We start from the raw sequence: 22,820 nt of genomic DNA on the forward strand, positions 1-22,820 counted from the left end.
AGATCACAGGATCTCACCAGGAGGGGCACAAGGCACTTGGAATGCTTCCAGCACAGGTGATAGAAGGTTCCAGAAGGGAAAGAAAAGCCAGAGGAGGGGAGCTCACGTTTGGGATGATGGGGTATGTCAGAATATTCCTCCTGCCTGCTCGCTGGGCCCGAGCGAAGGGCCACATCTGTCTCATGACCCGGGGCCTAGACAGGGTGGACACAAGGACACAACTGACCAGGTCAACCTCATGTCCTAAATTAAAGTGTTGAAAACTGAGATGTACCTCAAGTCAGGAAGTCCACTTTCAGGTCACTGGGAAGTAATGCACAGGAATCCCTTCAAGCCCGGATTTAAAAAATTTTAAATACAAGGAACTAAAGGGCACTATGAACTCCCCGGCCTGCTGAGGGCGAAAACCAGGGACAGGAACCATCTCTCTCTTCCTCTCATTCTGCTCTCTCCACCCCCCCGGACCCCCACACCTGGCCCATCCTGGTCAGTTCGAAACACCTGCCCCTGCCCATGACCATGCAGCCCAGAGCCCCTGCTCACAGGCCTGGTCCCGGGCGCAACCGTCATCTGAGAGAGAGAATCTGATTGGCTCAGCCCAGCCTCCGGGTCGACCCCTCCTGTCAAAGGGCCACTCTGTGGGGTCAGTTATGAGCAGGGGGCTGGGGGCCATGGCTCTCAGGGTCCTCCTCTTCCGGGGCTGAGGGTGGGGCAAACCCTCTAAGAAGGTTCTGGAGCAGGAGCGAAGGATGCTGCCCACTGGCACAAGTTCTGGTGGCCCAGAGCCACTCTGAGAAATCAGGTTGGGATTCAGATTCTCCCAACCAGAAATGCAAGCACCCCCTTCATTCCTTTGCCAATTGTTAAGAACTGAAGGTTCATGCCCATCCCCCCCATTCATATGTTAAAGCCCAAAGCCCCAGTGTCATGGCATTTGGAGGTGGGGCCTTCCAGAGGTAATTAGGGTTAGCGGTCATGAGGGTGGGGTCCTTATGATAGGATTAGTGGCCTTATATGTAAGAAGAGGAGCACTGTGCCCTCTCTCCCTCTCTTTTCCTTCCTCCCTGTTCTCCACCCTCCCTCTCTCCCCTTGTCCCCTCTCTCCCTCCCTCTCTCTCTCCTCATGCCCCCCCCTCAGGAAAGGCCACATGAGAACATAACAAGAAGGCGGCTGTCTGCAGGTCAGGAAGAGGGCCCTCACCAGGACCTGGCCGTACTTCACCCTGACCCCAGACATCCAGTCTCCAGAACCGTGAGAAAACAGCAGGTCTTGCTCGAGCCGCCCCTTCCGTCTGCGGCGTTTTGTTAAGGCAGCCTGAGCTAAGACGCCGCACTGGCCCTGTCATGTTAGCAGCCTTTTTACCCGCTAGGATAGGGCTTGAGAGACGAGCTCATAGCAACTCCGACATGCAAACAGCCCCACACTATTAAAACCCAACAAAGACCCAGTGTTGGCGCGCAAGCTTCCCGCCCGTAACCACCCCTGTTTGGCTGTGGAAATGACATTGCCCACTTCTGTGTAGCGCCTGCTCCGCCGGCAGCCCCGGCCTGCCTCCCTCTGGCCGGGCCCAACAGAACTTGGCCCACAGGAGGGCGGGAGCTTGCCAAGGCTCACCCAGAAGGAGTGGTCCTTGTCCCCAGCTCACTCCCTGCTCTTGCTCACAGCCTGCGTGACGGCCAGGACGTGAAAGAGGGTCAGTTTCAGTTAATTAGGTAGATGTCCTCTTAATAACGGGAAGACGGTGCAGCAGCTAGTTCTGGCTTCACTCTGAGAAAGTAGGTTGGGGCCTCTCCTCCCCCACCCAGCTGAGGGTGGCTGCTGTCACTGATACGACCAGAGGGGATGGGATTCTCAGGGGTGCCACCAGCCAGTCCCTGGAGACGAGGCACAGATTCGCTCACTGGGACAGAGCCGAGGCTCCGATGGACACTCAGTGTGTTTTCAAACTTCTCTACCTACTTTTTATATTGAGTGAAAGGAGCAGCCTGGGAGTATCATTTCCTGCGCGTTGATGGGATGCCAGGCCCTGCGGCTCGTTTAATCCTTGCTCTGTCCTTGCACAAGGAAGAGCCGTTTCCGGAAGGAAAGAGGCTATAGGAGGGGCCCTCACGTTTGGGATGATGGGGGATGTTAGGAAATCCTCTCTTGTCTGCTCCCTGGGGCCCTGCACTGGGGACCACATCTGTCTCGGGACCCTGCGCCCAGCACAGGGTGGACACAGCGGCGCTCAGGGAGTGAGCAACTGGCACCCACTGTGGACACAGCAGACCAGTGCACCTCCGTGTGAGCTGGGTGGGCACCACCCCCCTACAGATGGGAAGCTGGGGATTAAAGGTGTGTCAAGGGCCCGGGAGACCTAGCCCCAGAGTCCTGTCAGGACGTGCAGTGGGGGGCACCATGTCTTTCCCTCTGCTCCAGGGGCCCCACAATTTCAGCCTGACTTAGAATCAGAGGCAGGGAGCTGTTAGGAGGCCACCCGCCCACCCCACTCACTGAGAAGCCTGGGAGTGGCCGTCGTTCTCACGTGGGTAGCAGTGGGCCACAGCCAATCTGGGGAGGACACTTCTGCACCTGGCTTGAGTCCTTGCCCCCAAACTCCCCAGGACTCCCTATAAAGAAGACAAACACCGTGGAGGGAGGTCTGCTGGACAGAGTGAGTCCCTGGGGAGCCTGGTGGCTCGGCCCCTAGAGAGAACAGGGCTGGCCTGGCCTGACTTTGACTTTGTCCCCTGTATGCACTTTGGCCCCATCGTTGCTCTTTGCTAAGGGCTGCACTGCTTCCTGGGCCATCTCCACGGCCACAGGCAGTCTCTCCCCCTCCCCGACACTGGCCATCCCAGTCCTCCCAGCTGCAAGGCAGGGCTCTGGGGCCTGAGGCCCAGGTTCCAGTTCTGCCTCAGCCACTTACCAGCTGAGTGATCTCGAGCAAGCGACTGAGTTTCTCTAAGCATCTTCATCTCTGAAATGTGGCTAATAATAAGCCCTTCCTTCCCTCCTCCCCAAGGACTGCGTGATGCTCAGATGAGTTAGAGGGAACATGCCTGACACAAACCCCTGCTGATTCCCTGCAGGAGCAAGAACTGCGCCTGCAGCTCAGCGTAGTCCCTCCCCGCGCAGGTGGCCTCCAGGCAGGTGGCTCTGTCACCACCTCTGGCCTACATCACGCTCTCCTCACTACTTCAGGCTAACCCGCCCAACAGCCCGAGTCCTGTCCTCTTCAGAAACCACGGGGAGGGTGGATGTGGGTTGCCAGGAGCCCCCGCCCGTCCTTTCAGGGCACCCTGTCCCCAGCACAGTGGAGGGCTTGTGCCTGTGGGCAGCTGCCCAGTGGTGCCAGGCAGAGACGTGGACCATCAGCAACAGCTCGGAGAGAGGGCAAGGCCATCCGGAAAGAGCAGCCAGTTAAAGCCCTGGCAATAGATGAGACCCGGGTGGAGGGTGGAGGGGGCGGAGGGGGCCGGGGAGGGCCAAGGGGTCGTGATACATGAGCTGGGGCACAGGAGGCAACGGAGAGGCCGGGCACTGGCAGTGTCACCCGCATGCACCTGAAGCCCGGGAGAGTGACAGACACTGCAGAGAGGAGGAGAGAGAGCCCCTCACCTGAGCCCCTCCGAGGGCTGGGGATGGCCTGGAATCCAATGGTGACAGTGTCAGGGTCGGGGAGGGAAGGAGCCCAGTGGTGCTATGTCCAGCTGGACTCTGGGAACAAGTTTACATTCTTGAAATTTCCACCATATCCTGCCCACTCCTGAGGAGACAGAAGGCCCGGGCTCAGATGTGTCCAGCTCATAAGCCTGGAAGCCCCAAGGATTCAAACTGCGGGAGTCCCCACGAGGGACAGGATGGCAGAGAAGCTAAACCCTCTCTCTGACCCCGGCTGACGAACAGCAGAGGCCAGCGCCAGCGCAGGACACGGGTCGGGTCCTCCCCCCAGCCCTGGAACACGGGCCTCCACACCGCCCATCCCCGCACCAGGCCTGCGGGTCAGTGTTGCCCCTCGACAATTCTGGAAACAACAACGACAGGCTCAGATGCCTTTTGCAAAGGAAAGAGGACTTGCCAGACTGAAGAGTGGCTGGCGTGGCGTGGTCCCTAGACCACCACCACCAGCAGCAGCTGAGAGCTTGTTAGAAACACAAATTCTCGGGCCCTCCCCAGACCTCCTGCATCAGAAACTCTGACAGTGGGGTCAGCAATGTGTGTTTTAAACTCTGCGGGTGATTCTGAGACCCATTCCAGTGAGAGAACCATTACTTTAGAGGAGTGGGAACAAATTCTACAACCATGTTCAACAGCATCGAACAACGTGGAACAGCATGGAGCAATGTGGAACAGCATGGAACCATGTGGAACAGCATGGAACAGTATGGAACAGCATGGATGGAGCTCACAAGCCTGATGTCTCAGGAAGAAGTCAGACACAAAAGAGAACATTCTAAAGGATTCCATTTGCATCAAGTACCAACACAGGCAAAACTAACACCTACTGTGAGAAGTCAAAGTTACCGTTGGGGCCAGGAGGGGAGGGCACACAGAGGCTTTCTGGAGTGCTGGTGATGCTCTCTTTCTGGGTCTGGGTGCTGTTACACAGGGTGTCAACATTTAACACTTGAGATGTGGCACTTTCTGTATTTTATATACTTAATTTAAAAAATCATTCTTTTAACTATATGAAAGGGTAAAACAGAAGTGCCAGCTTCCTCTTTGTTGCATAGCCTTATACTTGATTGGAATCACTTGGGAATGACTTGGGGAAGGCGGGGGGCGGGCCCCTGCTCTAGAGAATAAAAAGTTGGGCATTCTTTTATCCTTGGCATGGACTCAGCCTAAAAGTGGCCTCCACAGACGATGGCCAATGAAAGCCAGAAAGAAGCGCTGCTGATCTTCCATCTGAAACTGAGGCTGCTGTTCCCACCTCGTCCCTGGTTCATAGATACATTTACAGAGAACAAGAGGCCTCATTCAATTGCCTTGGTGGATATTTCACAGAAAGTTTATCTTGGAGGGGACACCAGGAAGTAAGGTTGCACAAGGCGCCACTCTGTGGATGTTTCACTCTGCTGGTGGCGGGCGTGAGTCGAAGGCCAAAGGAAGACTCTCGCCTCACCTGCCAAGGAATTTTCCAGGCTAGACAGTTCAGGGCCTTGACATCCCAGAACTGAGCTCTGTGGCTCCATCCCCTCTCTGCCTGGGGGCTAGACCAGAGTCAAAACAATGTTCTTTGTGAGATAATCTGGGTAATACCATCCCCCCATTTTCCTTAAGGGTGTGCACCCTCCCCAACCCCTTGTCTACTCCAAAGGGGTAGTTGACAGGCAGCAAAGACGAGCCCCCTCTAGAGCTTATCCAGGAGCTCGTTCTCAAGATGGTGCTACCAAACATCTCTCAAACCCTCCACCACGAGGAAGACGGAGTCCTTGTCTCCTCTGAAATCTCTGCCATCGGGCAGAAGCCTCAGAGTGTCACCTGCAGAGTGACTTCCGTTGGTTGTATCTTGTGCAAAGCCATCGGCCTACACTGCAGGGCACAAAGGACGAGTCTTCAGAAACCTGTTTGCGTGAGCACGTGTGAGCCTTGTGCTCTGGAGAAGGACCGCCCGCCTGGACGAACGGATGGGTCTGTGCATCACCGGGACGGACACTCTCTTAAATGCACGTTCCTGGGACCCACTTCAGCCTTAGTCCAGATGCCGGGCCCAGGGCCCAGGAATCCATATATTTAATAAGCTCTTAAAAGTTTGAAAATCACCACACTGCGCTTCCTGAAACCCCTGGAGATAAATCCCTTAGCCAACCTTAGCACTAACTACTATAAATGAAATGCTATAGAATATTATGCAAATATTAAAAGTAAACCTATACATTCTACTTCATTGATATAGAACATTCCCCAAAACACATTGTTTAATGGGAGGAAAAAGTAATAAAACCATATGAAACATTTTTTAGAATGCTCTATAGTCTGAAAAAAACATTTAATGCTTTAATTCCTTTGGAGTTTATTTCGAGAATTTACTTTGAGGATCTAAACCAGTATTTTCCCCAAACTGCTAACCAATATTCCAAAGTTTTATTGCTACCTCTCCTTTATCTTAATAACAATTTTATTGAGATAAAATTCACATTCTACACAATTCACCCTTTTAGAGGCTACAACTCAGTGGTTTTTAGTATGTTCATGGAGTTGTACAAACATCACCACTATCAATTTTAGAACATATTCAACTTCTCACCAGAAGGAAATCTCGTCCCCATGAGCACACTCACTCCTTCTCCCCACAACCCTTCCAGCCCCAGGCAACTGCTAATCTACTTTCTGCCTCTATGGATTTGCCTCTTCTGGTTAGTTCATATAAATGAAATAATGCACTATGTGGTCCTTCTTTACTGGCTTTTTCACTTGGCAAAGTGCTTTCAAGGTTCATTTATGTTGTAGTGTGTGTCAATACTTAATTCCTTTTTAGGGCTGAATGATATTCCATTGCATGGATACACCCCAGTTTACTTACCCACTCATCAGTTGTTAGACATTTGAGTTTTTCCACTTTTTGCCTGTTATGAATAATGCCAACTATGAACGTTCACGTACAACTGTTTGTGTGGATGTGTATTTTCATTTATCTTGGGAATATACTTAGGAATGGAATTGCTAAGTAATTCTATGTTTAGCCTTTGAGGAAAGGCCAGACTATTTTCCAAAGTGCCTGCACCATTTTACTTTTCCACCGGCAGTGTATAGGGTTCCAGTTTCTCTACATCCTCAATAGCACGTGTTACCATCTGTCTTTTTCACTGCAGTCATTTTAGTGGGTGTGAAGTAGTATCTCATTGCGGTGTGTCCTTTAGTCTGTTGATTTGGTGTATTACATTAATTGATTTTTGCATGTTAAACCAACCTTGCATTCCTGAGATAAGTTCTTCTTGTTAATGGTGTATTATCCTTTTTATATATTCCTGAATTAATTTGCTAGTACTTTGTTGAGGACTTTTTATCTATATCAATAAGAAAGATTGGTCTATATTTTCCTTTCCTGGTGATATTTTTCCTTGGTTTTGAGATTCCTCATTTTGTAATGTTTGTGATGCCGCTTCTATGAAATAACATTTTTATAGATAAGAATTCATTTCTGGGCTGCCCATTCTGCTTTACAGATTGAGAACCTTGTACCAGTACCACATTCCTCTTGTTATGGTAGCATTTTGTGATATTTAGGAGTATACTCTCTTCATTTCCTTTGTTTCTCAAAAAGTTTGGGCTCATCTTGCCTGTCTATCCTGCAAATGAACTTCATAATCATTTTATCAAAACATTCCAATGAGTTTTTTAAATTGGAACTTTAAAATTGAAATAGCACTGCTCGGCTGCGCATGGCTCAGAGGTTGAGCATCGACCTAAGATCCAGGAGATTGTGGTTTGATCCCCGGTCAGGGCACATGCCCGGGTTGCAAGCTCGATCCCCAGCAGGGGGTATGCAGGAGGCAGCCGATCAATGACTCTCATCATGGATGTTTCTACCTCTCTCTGCCTCTCCCTTCCTTTCTCTGAAATCAATAAAGATATATTTAAAAGAAAAAATTGAAATAGCACTAAAACTATATATTAACTTGGAAAGAAGTGGCATATATTTAATTTTCCATTTTTCCATGCAAGAAAAACCCATGCCTCTCTAAGCATGCAGACCTCCTTCCATCTCTCAAGTTTCCCCTTTATATGGGGTATTTGTATTTACTCACATGATTACCCTGTGTTTTCTGCTTTTGTTACTACTACTTTCTACTTTCTTGTTATTGTTAACATTTAGTAAATCTCTCCTATCCTGGCCCTGGGCTGAATTCTTTGCAATTCCAATAGTCTCAATTGGTTCTTTTGGATTTTCTAGGCATACAAATCATATCAGCTGCAAATTATGATTATTTCATCTTTCTTTCTGATAACACTTGTTTTAGGCCTCATTACGTTGGCCCAAAGCCCAAAAAACATGTTAACAATAACGAGAGCAGGATCCCGCATCCCTGAATTTGTGACATGCACAGAACTCTCTATCGCTATGAATTTTCTTCTAGTCTCACTTCTAAAGGTCTTTCCTGAGGATTGGTATTTATTTTGTCACTAACACACTGATGCGTTATATTGTATTAAGACTGCCTCATGATTATAAAATTGCCTCCGTTTTATTTAAATCACTCTGAGAACATTTTAATCAGGGAATTAAAACACCTCATTTAACAGCTCATTCTTACTCTCTATCTGATTTTGGGGGGCGGGAATCTCTATTTTTGAAGATATAAAATAGCTTCCTTTGCCCGCACATGGTTACCCGTTTTCCTCTGGCTGAGCTCACCTCCCTGCCTCACGGTAGGGCTCCAGGGGCTTCAGTCATTTCGCATAACTTCTCTGTCTCTTGCAGTTTTTAGAAGTGATCCATTTCCTTATTGAAGATTCTGTCCTACTCAGTCTTTTTCAAGAGATTAACCTATTTATTTTTTAATAGATTAGTACATTGCATACATTTTTAAAATTAAAAAATATTAAAAGGTATGTAATTTAAAGTCTCTTTTCCTACCAGCCCTACTCTCCATCTGCTTAGGTTTTGTCCTATAATTTAAAAATATATATGTATATGTATATATGTAACTAATTTATTTTAACTTCGTTCATAATTTTTAGGCACATCCAAATAAATTTGAATACATTTTCTCCTGTACACGGATGGAAACATAATACATACTCTTCTGTCATTGGTGTGTTTTTTTTAATGTTTTTAGAGGGAAAGGGAAAGAGAGAGAAACATTGATGTGAGAAACATTGATCGATTGCCTCGGGTACACACCCCAACCAGGGATCAAACCTACAACTTGGGCATGTGCCCTGACTGGGAATGGAGCCAGCGACCTTGTGGTGCACAGGGTGATGCTCAGCCGACTGAGCCACACCGGTCAGGGCTGTCCTTGTTTTTTTTAATCTTGAGATATCCCAGGATCCTTTCTTAATCAGTAGAGAGAGCTTCCCCTTTCTTGCTTTTACATCTGCATCTTACTCCATTTGTGGACAGGTTTAGAATTTTCTAGTAGGCGTGGCCAGTTCTGGTGGAGAGACATCCTGGTGTCTTCAGTTGCTTGCTCCCTCGCGTGCAAGCAGATCCGTGGGCCATATTCCTGCAGAGGAGGCTGCTGGGCTAAAGTACATCTGTCTTCCGTTTGACAGACAAACTGCCCCAGCGGGGATGGAATCAATGATGGGAGCCGCCTGGTGCCCCTCAGCATCATCAGTCCCTTTTCAAACTTTTGGGGTTTTGCCAATGTATTAAGTGAAAAAAGGAGCTCAGTGTGGTTTGGATTTTCATTCTTCTTCTGAAACATGGAAAAAGTCCCGTTATGTAAAGTTTCTCTTTAGACAATGTAAAGGCCTCCCTGTGCCTGCCATCGCCTGGAGTCCCTTCAGGTGGCCTTCTCCTGCCTCCATCGCCAGCTGTGACACGGCTCAGGTGCTTCACCCTCTGAGGTTTACGCTCCGCTCATGGTCCCTCTTTTCTGCGCGTGGCACTGGCCATCTCGCCAACAGGAACCTCTAGTTTGCCCTTTGAGCCTCCGGTTTTCTTCCCTCCTCGCAGGCTTTCTTCCTGTTGCAAACCATATGTACAAATAGATAAATGCAGTTGTGTATGGCGCCACTCTCCGGGACACCTTCCCGTGGAAACAGATGTGCTCGGCTCCCCCACGCCGCTCTCTGGCTCCCCGGCTTAAAGCGAATTTCACGGGGTTTTGTCGCATCATCAGGAGAGGGGGCTGATCACAGTCTATTATTTCGTCCTGGGCACGAATTCTGCCACTGTGTCCGGCCCACTTCCCGTCCTCTGTGTCTGTCCCAGCCTGCCAGGTGGCACCGCGTGGCGGGGAGAGGGTGGCTCGGGCGTCGCCGGGCCCGGACTCACCCAGCTGGAAGCGCAGCTGCGTGGCGCTGAGGATGTTGCGTGCCTCGCAGGGCTAGAGCGCTCTCGCCTCTAGAGAGATGTGTTGGTTAGAAACTGCCATCAAGTCCGTGCCCAGGGAGCTGCTACTGCAATTGGTATTCAGCCCCCCAGGGTGCGCCCCCCAGGGTGCGCCCTGGCGATTCAGGCCCGTCACCATGCGCCAGTTTCATGTCCAGCTTCCCGCCAAATGCTCCGTCTCCCTTTAATCTCAGGTTCCCGCTTCCTTCTCCAATCTATCAACTGCCTTGAAGGAACAACCAAAGTTCATGTTTGCTTTTCTCCCTCTTGGACCCGAAGACTGCCAACAATCAGTGTGGAATTTTGCCTCCGGAGCTCGCTCTCTGGCTCCTTCAGGCCCCTGCACAAACTTCCTCCCTGAGGCTCCTACTGAACCCAGAAGCCCCACCCCCTTCAGTTTACCTCCCCGCCCCCCCAGTTATGTCTATAAAGGTTTTTCCTGCTCACTGGCAAGAGACTCTCCATCCATCCCTTAGGCCCCAAGCGTGTCACTTCTGCATTTGACGACAGCCTTGGTTCTACAAGGACCTCCACCCCTTCGCTCAGCCCTGGGAAGCCCCCTTTCCCCACCTCCTGAAGCCAACGCTGTCCCCACGGGGCGACAATGCAGGTGGGGCTTGACCACCATGTCGAGAGCCAGCGGGGGTCTGGGCCTTGCTCTCCTGCCGCCTTTCTGATCCCACCCCTCCCACCCTTGTTCCCCTATTTCTGAATTTCCACTTCAAATTCTTCTGGGACCCCCTTCCTCTCCTTGGGTATTCTGTTCCTTTGTTCATGCTGAGAAACCAAAACGTTCCCAGGGCATCTCCAAGGCAGGGCTCCGGCTGTCGTCCTCATGCTCACCTGCGTTTCCACAGTTTCCTCAGTGGCCACCTGATTCTCGCAACACAGGTGGTCCCCACAGCGGAGCACCTTCTGGGCAGCTTTCCTCACTCCTGTCCTCACTGGGGCTTTTCTCCCAAACTGGAAACTTCACCTGCTTTCCCTTCCGCTACCTAAAATCCTCCTCTACAGCTTTCCCCCTTTGCTTAAAAAAAAAAGCCCTTGTTGTTTACAGCCCACAGTAAACACTCCTGTTTACCTGGGAGGAGTCTACAGTACCAATGCTGGGACCAGGAATGAAAGTCGAAGTGATGTAGGTGACTTGGGATCCGCCAGGCCTGCCTCCCTCTCAGGGGGCCCAGCTTTCCATGGAGACCTGCCTGCCAGTATCCAAGGCCTTCCTGTTGTCACAGCCACAGCTAAGGTGGCTTTCAGGCCACATTTCCTGGCCACAGGCTACGTCCCCGACCTGGATGGCTAACATACTCCACTATCACATCGCCCTGGGCCTCCTCCGTGGAGGCAGAGGCGGGGTCTGCCGTGTGGTCCTGTTGAGAATTCTCCCCACGTGTCCTGCTGGAGCTGCCAGGGCCTACCCCTGCCTAACCTAGGCTCTGCCGGCCTGTGGGGGCCCAAGGCCCCAGCTCCAGGCTCTGACCTCGAGCCACCCTCGGGGATGTTCAGATCCAGGGAGTGAAGCTCCCCCACCCAGGGCTCCCCGTGATCTGCTGCTCACCCCAGGTCTTCCCTGCCAAGGACCCTCCTTGTTTATGACGTGCTTCCTGCTTCAGTGGTGGCTCCCTCCCACAGCCCCAATTTGAAGGCAGAGCCTGGTCACACTGGGCTGTCCTGGCACCCACAGGATCCTGCTTCAGAGCAGGTGCTCAGCTCCCTAGCCCAGGTTCCTACACTCTCAGCCCAGAGGAGGGCTTTTCCTCCACTTCTCTTGTTTTCCACCTCCCTTCCCTCCCCCCTTCATTCCCTTGGAAGAGATCGGAGGGGATAGTGGAGGGAGCCACCTGCTTCACCCCCCCCACACTGACCTTCTCCTGACACCCCCTCCTCTTGCCTGCCTCAGCCCTGCTCCCCATCAGGACTTCCTTCTGCCTCTGACCTGGGGAGATGCTGCCCACCTGGAGCTCCCGGGTGGCCCCGCTCCCATACCCACCAAGGGCGCTGAGGTTCTGCACCCCTGGGACCTGGCACAAGGCTGGTCTGTGGACTCACAGTGGCGGCATTTCCGGCCCCACCCTGGACCTCCCAAGACAGATTTTGTGTCTCAACAAGAGGCCTGCTGACTCCTACCCTTGAGCATCTGAGAAGCCCTGGTCTAGGGGACGTGCCACCCTGTGCCCACCATGCCATTGTCCCCCCAACCCAAGCAGCTGGCTTGGGTTGCCACAGCTGGGTTTGTGGCAGCTCCCCACCACCTTCTCTCCCGTGTCCTGACCTCCCAGGCCGCCACTGACTCATGCAGGGAGGTCCCCTGGCCTAGGCCCAACCCTGGGAGGTTTAGCAGTCACTCCTGGCTCCTATGCCCAAAGCCACATGGCTTGCCCTGAGAGCAGACTAGAGCCCTCGCTCTGCCTGATCCACCCGGACAGCCTTCAGCCAGTTTTTATAACAGTGTCTTCTGACCACATCCCATGGGTCTCAGGTTCCCCCTATGAACAATTCGGACCCATGAGGTGTGATCCTCACTGTCCCATTCACCAGCTGCATGGTCCCGGGCAAGTCACCAGAGCCCCCTGCCCTGTAGCTCCCTCATCTGTAAGACGGGGGTGATTGTCACATCCGCCTCATGGAGGGAACCCGTTTACGGAGTGCTGTGTGTGCCCGCACCAGGGACACAGTGACCAAAACAGACTAAGCCCTGCCCTCCCGGAGAGTCCTAACAAGGGAATGCGGGCAGACGTGGGACACAGACGCGGACGAGCTAGCATACTTGCTGCGTGCGTGAGTGAATGCGTGAGTGAGTGAGTGAGTGAATGAGTGAATGAATGAATGAATGCTAGGCTGACGCCGCTTCGCCACCAGCCCTCCCCCTGCCAGTCACAAAGCTGCCCCTCTGGACTTCCACCCAGGAGCCACCGGGAACAGAAACTCGAGGGCTCAGAGCTCCCGAGGAGTTTCAGAAAAACATTAGAAGACTGGGGGTGAGGCTGTAGGGCTTCCAGCAGTTAGATGGATATAGAAGAAATGGAGCGATTATAAAAATATGTCAGATTTAGAACACATTTGCCTGAAATAGGCAATAATTGAGGTGGAATTACAGTTGTTTTTCAGAGAGTTTCACAAAGTCTGTGTGTGTGTGTGTGTGTGTGTGTGTGCGTGTGTGTGTGTGCGCACGCACGTGTAATGGTCTCTAAGTGGTATGGTTTGGAGCCCATTTTCTCAGGGTTTCAGAGCCCGCCCCGTTAAAGAAAATGACAGGGATGGGTTGAGAGCAGTCCCCGGGGCTCCGGACAGTCCCTCTGCGGGCTCTCAGAGCCGCCCTCGATCACAGAGCTCAGAGCCAGCCAAGGAGCCCAGCGGACACCCACCCGCCCCCACGTTTCCTGGGCAGGAAAGGAGGCCCTGGCTTCAAGTTACGTAGGTGATTACAGGCAGCAGGAAATGGGGAGTCGAGCCCGGTCCCCGCCTCCCGGCCCAGTGCCCTTCGCGGTACATCGCACAGGCCGCGGGAGTTCACGGCACCGCGCAGGGGACACTGGTCTGAACCCCAAAGGCATCTCGCCAACCAGGGGGCACCAGGCGCTGAAGCCGGCACAAGGCGCACTTCCAGCTACACGACTGTCAGAAGGCAAACCGGAGACACAGATGCCTGATCGGTGTCGCCAGGGGCCGGGGTATGAGAGGGGCACCAGGGGACTGCGGGGTGAAGGAACGTCCTGTGTTTCGACCGTGGTGCCGGTTACATGAGCTGTATGTGTTCGTCATGACTCATAGAGCCGGACCCTACCAAGGGCAAGTTCTACTGGATGTAAATTACACCTGATTTTTTTTTTAAAGCAGCCTAAAATCATAATGGTGATGATAATGATGGGGATGGTGGTAACCTCAAATCCCAGAAGGCAGTCACGTCCGTGGCTACTTCAGGGAGCCTTCGAGGTGTCACGGTCAGAGCAGGAAAATGCCTTTTTCGAACAGTCGGCTTCGGTCAAGGATTTCCTACCGCGGGCCCTCCTGGGGTGCTTTCCCCCTCCATGTCCCCAAGCTCCAACCACAAGCCTCTCTGCCCCCACTTCCCCGGCTGGCAGCGAGTGGCAGGGCCTGGCCAGTCTCTCTGACTCGCCACCGGCGTTGGCACGGCCCCCTCCTTGCTCCTCCACAAACCACCGTGACTCACCGATCCTGCCATTCCTCTGGCTCATCAAACCCACCCCAGCCTCCACCCTGGCTCAGGCACTCACCTGCCACACCCGGGTGATACCTGGGTGGTACCCGGGCAATACCTGCCCTCTGGCCAGGCCCCTCAGCCCAGCCTGCTCAGAGTTCCAGGATCCTGCCACCCCCTCACTCACAGTCATCAAAGATGCGGCAGGAACTCCCTGACCCAGTTCAGAGACCTCCACAGACCAGTCCCAACCTGCGGTGAATTCCTACATGCCCCCCCCACCACCACCACGGGACCCCTGCCCACTGGCTGCCCCCAGATCAACTCTCAGCTGAGAACAGCCTCAGGATCGGAATCAGGGTCAGCCCAGGGGGGAGGCAAAGAGAGAAGGGGAAGGAGAGAGGAGGAGGCGTCGGAATCGTTGAACCCTAAACCCTCCACGGCCCCTGTCTGGACACCTCGGGTGATGGGAAATTCACTGCCCCCAAAGCAGCCACCCCGCCTTTGGGCAGCTCTGAATGGCAAGCTGAAGCCTTCCCTCTCCCGTGGCCCACAGCCAGTCCTCACCGCAGGCCCCAGACAGCAGATATGTGATGGATGACCTTGACCTCCGCCCCCTGGGTCCTCTCGGCCTGTTCTCCCAGCCACCATTCCTCTGGGTGGGTTCCCACTAGGGCGCAGGGCAGGGGTCCGCCAGTCACTTGGCCAGGACAGAAAGCCCTCTCCCTCCCTCCTCCTATGGTGTAGCCCATGGACAATTTCACTTTCACTGTAACCACGTCCCTAGGTCCAGGGGTCTTCGGCCCGCCGGCCACAGGCCTTTCTGTTCGCCCCAGGGCTCTCTCGGGGCACCGCCTTCCTTCCCCTGCTTTGGCTCCTGGAGCTCCCCTTGCTCACACCCCTCACTCCTCCTCTCGTGAATTATTCAGAAAATGTTTACTGGAAAGTTAGGCATACGCGCCGCTCTAAGCCCCCCCCCGAAGCGCATCCTATAAATAAAATAAACAAACCTCAACTATAAAATGACACATGAATGCATCCAAATTGCAGTGGTTAAACTGTAATTTTCGTTGACAAAGATGCGGTCGCCGGGATGTGCAGATTACCCCAAATTTCATCAAATTTGAATGGGAGCGGAAAACATGCTCTGAATGGAACGTTGACTGACGATCCTAACCGAAAACTGTTCTCTTTCTACCCTAAAGCACTCAGACTGGTGAAGTTCGGGGGGCTTAGCGGTCTCCAGTCGTTCTGTTGAGAAACAATCAGCCCTATTTCCATGGAGACGGGGGACACGGCCCATTTGGAAAAGCCCCAGAAGAAATCAGCGGGTGGTTCCTGGGAAATTGCCGATGAATCGGCCAAGGTAAGGCCTGAGTTACCCTCAGAAGAAGAGAAGACGCCCGGCGCCGACCAGACCCAAGACAAAGAACCCCGTTCCTTCAACCGAATTCAGAGAAACTCCGCCTTCAACCGCACCGTGAAACGCAGAAGCAAAGGCAGAGAGAGAGACTCCCCGGAGCCGAGCGCTGGGTGCCGGGCAGGTCAGTACCGGGGACGCCTGTCACAGCTGATCCTTGACACCCCGCTGGAATCATCAGGGCTGAAAGGCCCTAAAGAAATGAAAGGAGCATAAGAGGCAGTGGAAATGATCCAGGAGAGGTCCCACAAGGTGGAACAGTTTAAAGCCATTACCTAAAAAATTCAAATACTCCCAATATGATTATGTGGATCCTTGAGGGAAGTGTTGACCCAAATTATACAATAAAACTGACTCTTATTTTTTAAAGAGATCTGGTTTTAGGATTCAACAAAATACCCCAGACATGCTTGCATCCTAGGCTTGGAGCTGTCCACTTTTGGGGACGCCTGGAAACACGAGGCTCTGTCCTGTCCTCTCTGTCCCCATGATGGCCAGAGTTTCTGCTGCTCTGAAAATACATGAGACCAATACCTTGGGGAGAGGTTGTGGAAGGGGCCCCTAATCTTTTAATCCAGTTCTTGGCACATTTTATCTGCTCCAAGTTTATTTGTCGAGCAGAATAAAGTTCAGGAACATTTACAAATGGGGATGTCAGAGCTACGGACTCCTTTCCTTGTGACTTGCTCACATGGCCGAGTGGGCAGTGTGCTGAGGTTGTGGAGGGTGTGACCGTTTCCTTGTCCCTGGGGGATGGCAGCTGCCACTGGAGGGACAGTGTGCTGCCCTGAGTGTGCTGGAGGTGGCAGCCCCTGCTTTAAATCCAGGGGCTTCAGGAACTCGATCAGTAACTCATTACCGAAACTCTATCCGACAGCCTTCGCCACATGTTAAATCACCCTCAAATCATAGAGACAAAACCTTATTTATTATTTCTCATGATTCTGGGGGTTGGTAGGGTGGCTGCTCTGTCTGGGCCACTTTGACCTCTGCAGTCAGCTATTGGCTTTGGCTTATGTGGGGTTGGAAGGTCCAGGAAAACCTCCCTGGCCTCTCTGGTGACCAGTGAGCTGGTTGGCCCAAGGGGACACTCAGCTGGTACTGCTTGTCTCTGCTCCATGTGGTCTCTCATCCTCCAACAGGCCAGCTCAAGCTTGTTTGTATGACATCAGGCTTCCCAGAGAGCAAGCGCGGAAGCCACCAGGCCTTGAGGCCTGGCCTGAGGTCCTACACAGTCCCTTCTACCACATTCTATGCGTCCAAGCAGCTCACAGGGCCAGCCCAGACGAGAGCAGATGGAGAAATGGACTCCACTGCTTGATGGGAGGAGCGGCATAGAACTTGTGTTTATCTGCCATCTGCCACAAACACTAACAAAATCACGTGCCAAGCAAGAGAAATATAAACGATTGACACAAGTCGTGGAAGCTGGGTGGTTGGTTCATTATATTACTCTACCAACTTTTAGGTATGTTTGAATTTTTCCATAAATTGAACTTACATGCAAAGGAAGTTAGAGTCTCTGCCCTGGAGGAACCTGCAAGATTGTAATGGTGTCACTTTACTGCAAGCAATGCGTCGAAGTTTACAAGAGAGGTAAAGGCAAAGAACTAGACCCTTCTGGTGGAGTTAGGAAAGATCCCCCCAGAAGGTGAAATTGTAGATGAGTCTTAAAGAATATGTGAGGACATGGCCAGAGAGACAACGGGAGCTAACTTGGCTGAGCACTTAAGGGTACTTACAGGTACAGCGACTATGTCAGGCAGGCATTTCAAGGGTGTCCTTACCATACCCATTTTACAGACTTTTAAAAAAGAACAACTGAGGCCCAGAGAGATGGAGTCACTTACCCCAAAGCACACAGCTGGTGAGTGTCAGCTTGAACTGGAGTTCAGATCCTTCTAGTCACGAAGCTCGTGCAAATGGAGAGGGTGGGCAGAGCAGCTCTGTCCAACAGAAACAGAATGAGAGCCACACATCATTTTAAATTTTCCAGTGACCACATTCACAAGTAAAAAGAAATGGGTAAAATTCATTTTAACAATTAATGGATTGCATTTTACTTAATGCAATACGCCCAAAATGTTACCATTTCATCACGTAGTCAAGAATCAATATAAAAATTAGTTGTGAGACATTTTGCAGTTTTTTGCTCTACACCTTTGAAATCTGTTGAGTAGTTTATACTTGCCCCCTCTCGGTTTACATGCTACGTTTTCCTTGGAAAGGCCTGATCGGGATTCAGATTTCATAAAATGCACAGTCAGAAAAGTAGATTTGCATACCCAGATTGTTCCAAATATCTGTAAGTTTTCCAACAACCAACTCGAGTACCAGTTTTTATATTTAAACTTTAATTTAAGTGTAAAAATGAAGAATCGACTTCCTCAGTCACTAGCCCCGTTTCAAGTGAGTGACAGCCACCCCAGCCAGCGGCTGCCCCATCAGACGGCACGGGTTCGAGCACTGAAGTCAGAGAGGAGAGCCATACAGCTGCCTGGGGCCGGGGGTCGGGGCCTTGTGAGCAGGAGGAAAGGTGGGCGTGGGGCTGGGTGAGATGAGGCTGGAGAGGGAAACCGAGTCACTGGGGAAAGAGGCTCGAGTCTGAGGTCCCCGAGTCGCATGGAGACTGCTGACCCCAGGGTAGACTACGAAGGCCCCGGAGATGCCAATTATGTCCAGACCAGAAATTTTCATCAGACTGTTTTATTTTTAAAGTGATTCCCTCGTTTCACCCCCACCCCGAGTTAACTCCCCTGGCAGCCCAGCCCTGCCTGTCCCCGAGTCCACGGAAGAAAAGCTGTCCCGGGGTCTACCCGCAGCGAGCAGACGAACGGCCTCCGGCATCGGCCTGCTGTTAAAATCCTGAGCTTTGGAGTAAAAGAAAAAAACAGTTATGTCTTTGTCTTAAATAACTTTAGGAGTGTGAGTTAGTCATGAGACTTATTCATCTTCCCAGGGGACGTACGGATTAGTCGTAAAGACGAGACAGTTAAGTAAAGGTGACAGGGACATCTATTTTTCTACAAAAATGGAAAAATGAACCCAGTTCTCAAAGAATGCATGACGAAGAAAACCCGTGAAGCAGCTCTGATTCTTATTTACAAAAAAAGTCATTCGCCCCCTAATTCCCTGACAATAGCAGCACACTCGCTCTCTCGCGCTCGGGTTCAGGGTTTGTGATTCGGGCCCGGGCGGGGAGGACATCCCCCTCCCGTGTCACCTGCTGGACGGGCGCCCTTTGAAACCAGCGAGACCATGACCAACGCCCCCATGGGTGAGCTGACCGCGGGAAGGAACTTATTTCGCATCGACTAGGACTTGGATATTGTAGTCAGCTGCAGATGATTTTTGTCCTGTAGAAACAATAGGTCTTATTGCCATCTAAGACATTAGCTAGGTTTCCAAGTTTGCAATTCATTTCCAATATTCTTTCTTCCATGTATGTCTGCATGTACTTGTATGTATGCATATGTGTGTATATGTGCGTATATGTGAACTTTCTTGTATCGAAATTATAATTTACATAGAGATGGCACCCTGGTCACCAAATACAGCACAAGATGTGCCACATTCCCCGAGGGGCGTGAGAGGAAGGACATGCCTCTTCAATCCCCCCCCCAGGGTGACAGTTGCTACTGACCTAGTCATAGAGACTATTGCCTGAAAGGGGGAGACTCATATTACATTTTCTAACTTGTCGTATTTCTTAAATGTCACAGATTCACTGGAAAATGGGAAATCTGTAGAAGAGCCCCCGACCTCGAATTTCGCCCAGAGCAGAAAGCCTCTTTGGCTCATCCCAACACGGACAGGCCCAGGAGCCCAGAGAGCGAGGTGAGAGCGAATCGTGAGGAGGGGCCGGTTCACGACAAGATGTGGCAGGGACATGGTGCAAAGTCTCAAAGGGAGACAAGGGTGTCTTGTGTTGAAAAGAAAAGAGTAACTTTTAGTTGTTTCTGTTTTAAAAATCTCCATAATTTCCTTTTTAATATATATTTGTATTGATTTCAGAGAGAGGAAGGAAGAGGGGGAGAGAGAGATGGAAACATCAATGATGAGAGTCATTGATCGGCTGCCTCCTGCACGCCCCCTGCTGGGAATCAAGCCCGCAACCCGGGCCTGTGCCCTGACCAGGAATCGAACCTCGATCTCCTGGATCCTAGGTCAACACTCAACTGCTGAGCCACGCCAGTCAGGCATCAAGGTTTCTAAATTGGTCTCTACTTGTCAATGCAATGTCACAAATCAGGGTTCCAGTCCCAGAAATCATTTCAGGTCAGAAAAGTACCAAATGGATATATATATATATATATATATATATATATATATATATATGAATAAAGAAAAGAGCTCAAACACTGGCATTTAAAAATTGACATTTCTATGTAAGATTAAACCGTGTCATAAAATTTCACAAGGGGCAATTTTTCTGCACACACTGAGCAGGCCGATGCTTCTTAAAGTATTTTCCCACTGCCCTTCGGACTGAGAATGCCTCTGTGTCTTCCCGGCAATGCTCTGGAGGAGTCGCAGGAGCTCTTTCTTCACTGTTCCAGGAACGGTCGGCCTGCTTTTGATGTGAGGGCCAGGGACGGCTTCACTAAGTGTGCCCAGCTCTGTCCAGCTGCTCCAGCCGGACCTTCCTGGTTATTAAATGTTGTAACTATCACCCCTGGGTCCATCTCCCAAATGTCCTTGCCATGAAATCCCCCATCGCCACCCAGGCTCAGGCCGCCCTGCGTCTCTGAGCACCGACTCAGGGCGGGAACCGGTTTCTGTATCGGAAAGGGTACGCGTTTCCACGGAGACACCCCAGTTCCGTGTGCCACCACCTCGGGGGCAGCTTACCCGCGGCTCATAAATGCGGGTTTGGGCTGTTACCAGGAGAGTCTCTCAGTCCTTACAGTCTGGCAACGCGAGGAGCTAACATCCAGTCACTGGGGGCTGGGGCAGCCTCTTTCACCCGAGGAAGCCTTTTCGGGGGCCTGCGATCGCTCAGTCATTTGAGGCAACACGGGGCTGAAGAAAGGCGGCCTGACTCTAATCAGCCTCTAGATCTCCCGCTTTACAGGAAACCACAGGAGCGAGAGGGGCGTGTAAGACAAGCCGTGTAGACGCCGTCAGCAGAATCCAAACAGGAAGAATGACCCAATTTCCCATCAGGGTGCAAGGAGAAAACAAGAAAGGGAGGGGGCCATTCAAAGAGGCCCGAGAGTATCGACCGAGGGCCTCGTGTGGGCCTAACTTGAATCCCGTCTGAAACAAACCCCCTGGGAGGGAACGCTGAAAAGATGATCGGGGGAACTTGAACACAGATCCAATCCATGATGATGTGAAGAAACTATTAATTTTGGGGGGTATTAATGGCATTATGGTTATTTTTTAAGTTCATATCTTTTAGAGATACATTCTGAAATATTTTGGATGAAATGGTATGATGTCTGGGATTTACTTCAAAATAACTCTGGCCCAGGAAGGAGTGCGTGGGAAGAGAGATGAGAGATAAGCCATGAGTCTTTAACTGTTGAAGCTGGTAAAACGTATTTGGTGAGTGCCTGGCCGGTTTGGCTCTGTGGTTAGAGCATCAGCCCTCGGACTGAAGGGTCTCCGGTTTTATTCTGGTCAAGGGCTCATACCTCGGTTGCAGGCTCGATCCCCGGCCCCAGTCTGGGGCGTGTGCTGGAGGCAACCAATGGAGGTGCCTCTCTCACAATAACGTTTCTCTCTCTCTCCACTCCCTTCCTCTCTCTCTGAAAAGCAATGGAAAAAACTACCCTCAGGTGAGGATTTTTTAAAAAGTATTTGGGGAGTTCATGATACTTTTCTGTCTGCTTTAGTATATGCTTGAAATTTTCCATAATAAAAGTTTAATTTTTATGTTCTTCTGAAAGTTATTATTTGAAAAATGAACAGGCAGGAGCTGAAGTAGAGGCCCTCAGCCCCTGCCTGCACCCCCTGCCAGAGTCTCCTTTCCTAGGAGGCGGGGCAGGATCACCAGTTCCCATCACGGTGGCCTGGGGGCATCACTGTGGACTCCTCGAAGGCAGGACCCTGCCGAGTTTTGTTTTCTCCTGAACCCTTAGCACATGGCTGATACACGAGAAGCGCTCAATATTTGCAAATGATTGATGAATGGATAGGTGGGTGGATAGATGGATGGAATGAACAAGGACAAATTCCCTGGGCAGAGTTGCGACCTGGGAACTTGGAAGCCTCTTGAAGGCGCACCTGTGCAGACTGGTCCGATCGTGGCCCGGGACTGTGCAGAACAGCCTCTCTCAAAGCCAGGTCACACTGTCCCTGGGGTGGGTAAATCTTTCAACAGCCCTGGAAGGAAAGAGGCATCTCTAACTTGGAGGGGTTTTCTGACCAACTGCCTTTTGGAAATAGCTCGCTTCTCCACCTCCCCCAATCAGGCGGGAGACCCAGTGGCCTGGGCAATAAAAGTACAAATGGAGCACCATAAACCAGTTTCCTCTCTGGCATCCCTGCACCTGGGAATGGGCAGAGGGAGGCCCTGGCCCGCAAAGGACGCCAGGATGTGGTCCCAGGGCCCAACTCTAGAGGGCACCATTCACACTGTCCTGTGTGGAAGGTCCCCCGCCCAGCAGTGCGCGGCCCGAGCTGCTGTGCATGACCTGTGGTTATTGATACATCCACAGGAAGAATTGATCGTTTCTGTGGTCAGCTGTTCTAAAACAAAAATCATTACTCTTGGCTCCTGCTTCACCTTCATTTATGTGTAAATTCATTTAATAAATATTTATCGAGCACTTCCACCGTTCCGAGTGCTGATTTCTATCAGAACACTCCTTATTTGGTGACTCGGAAAGCCACAGTGCCCAGACAGCCACAATGCCCTACAGCCTGTGGTCCGGGAGCCCCTTTTTGAGCCTTAGCTGTGTGGCTCTAATGCGCTCCTCCCTGGATAGGTCTCCAGGCCCCCTCACCTTAGTCATGCTCCCCGGTGTTGACGTCACGTGTCCTAGAGCAAATCCAGAACTGCTCCTCCAGGGAAGGCTCGCTCTGGCCAGACCACCCCCGTGCAGGGGACAGGGAGGCTGAGAATTTTGGCCCACTTCTTAATTTTTATAAAAGGGCGTGTGCCAACCATCCTCAGGCTCTATTAATTTATTATTGAATTCCTCATTCGTTCATTCATTTTGAGCACATGGGTTGTAGGAGTAGCTGTCTCAAGCAAACTATCAGTGTCAAGAGGTAGATAACACTATTTCCTTGCAGTAACTCA

At 51.5% G+C, this 22,820-nt stretch overlaps 1 protein-coding gene across 2 annotated transcripts in view; it reads left to right on the forward strand.

Moving 5' to 3' along the window:
• NGEF (neuronal guanine nucleotide exchange factor) overlaps window positions 1–22,820 on the forward strand; it is an 85,599-nt gene that overhangs the window by 23,239 nt on the left and 39,540 nt on the right. For both annotated transcript variants that reach the window (XM_081143540.1, XM_081143539.1), the window contains exons 2-3: window positions 15,354–15,692; window positions 19,291–19,405. In XM_081143540.1, the coding sequence (XP_080999666.1) occupies window positions 15,428–15,692; window positions 19,291–19,405 (380 nt within the window). In that variant the 5' untranslated portion in view covers window positions 15,354–15,427. The remainder of the gene's footprint in view (window positions 1–15,353; window positions 15,693–19,290; window positions 19,406–22,820) is intronic.

The sequence above is a fragment of the Miniopterus schreibersii genome, assembly GCF_964146895.1.
Source record: "Miniopterus schreibersii genome assembly, chromosome: 7".
NCBI lineage: Eukaryota > Metazoa > Chordata > Mammalia > Chiroptera > Miniopteridae > Miniopterus > Miniopterus schreibersii.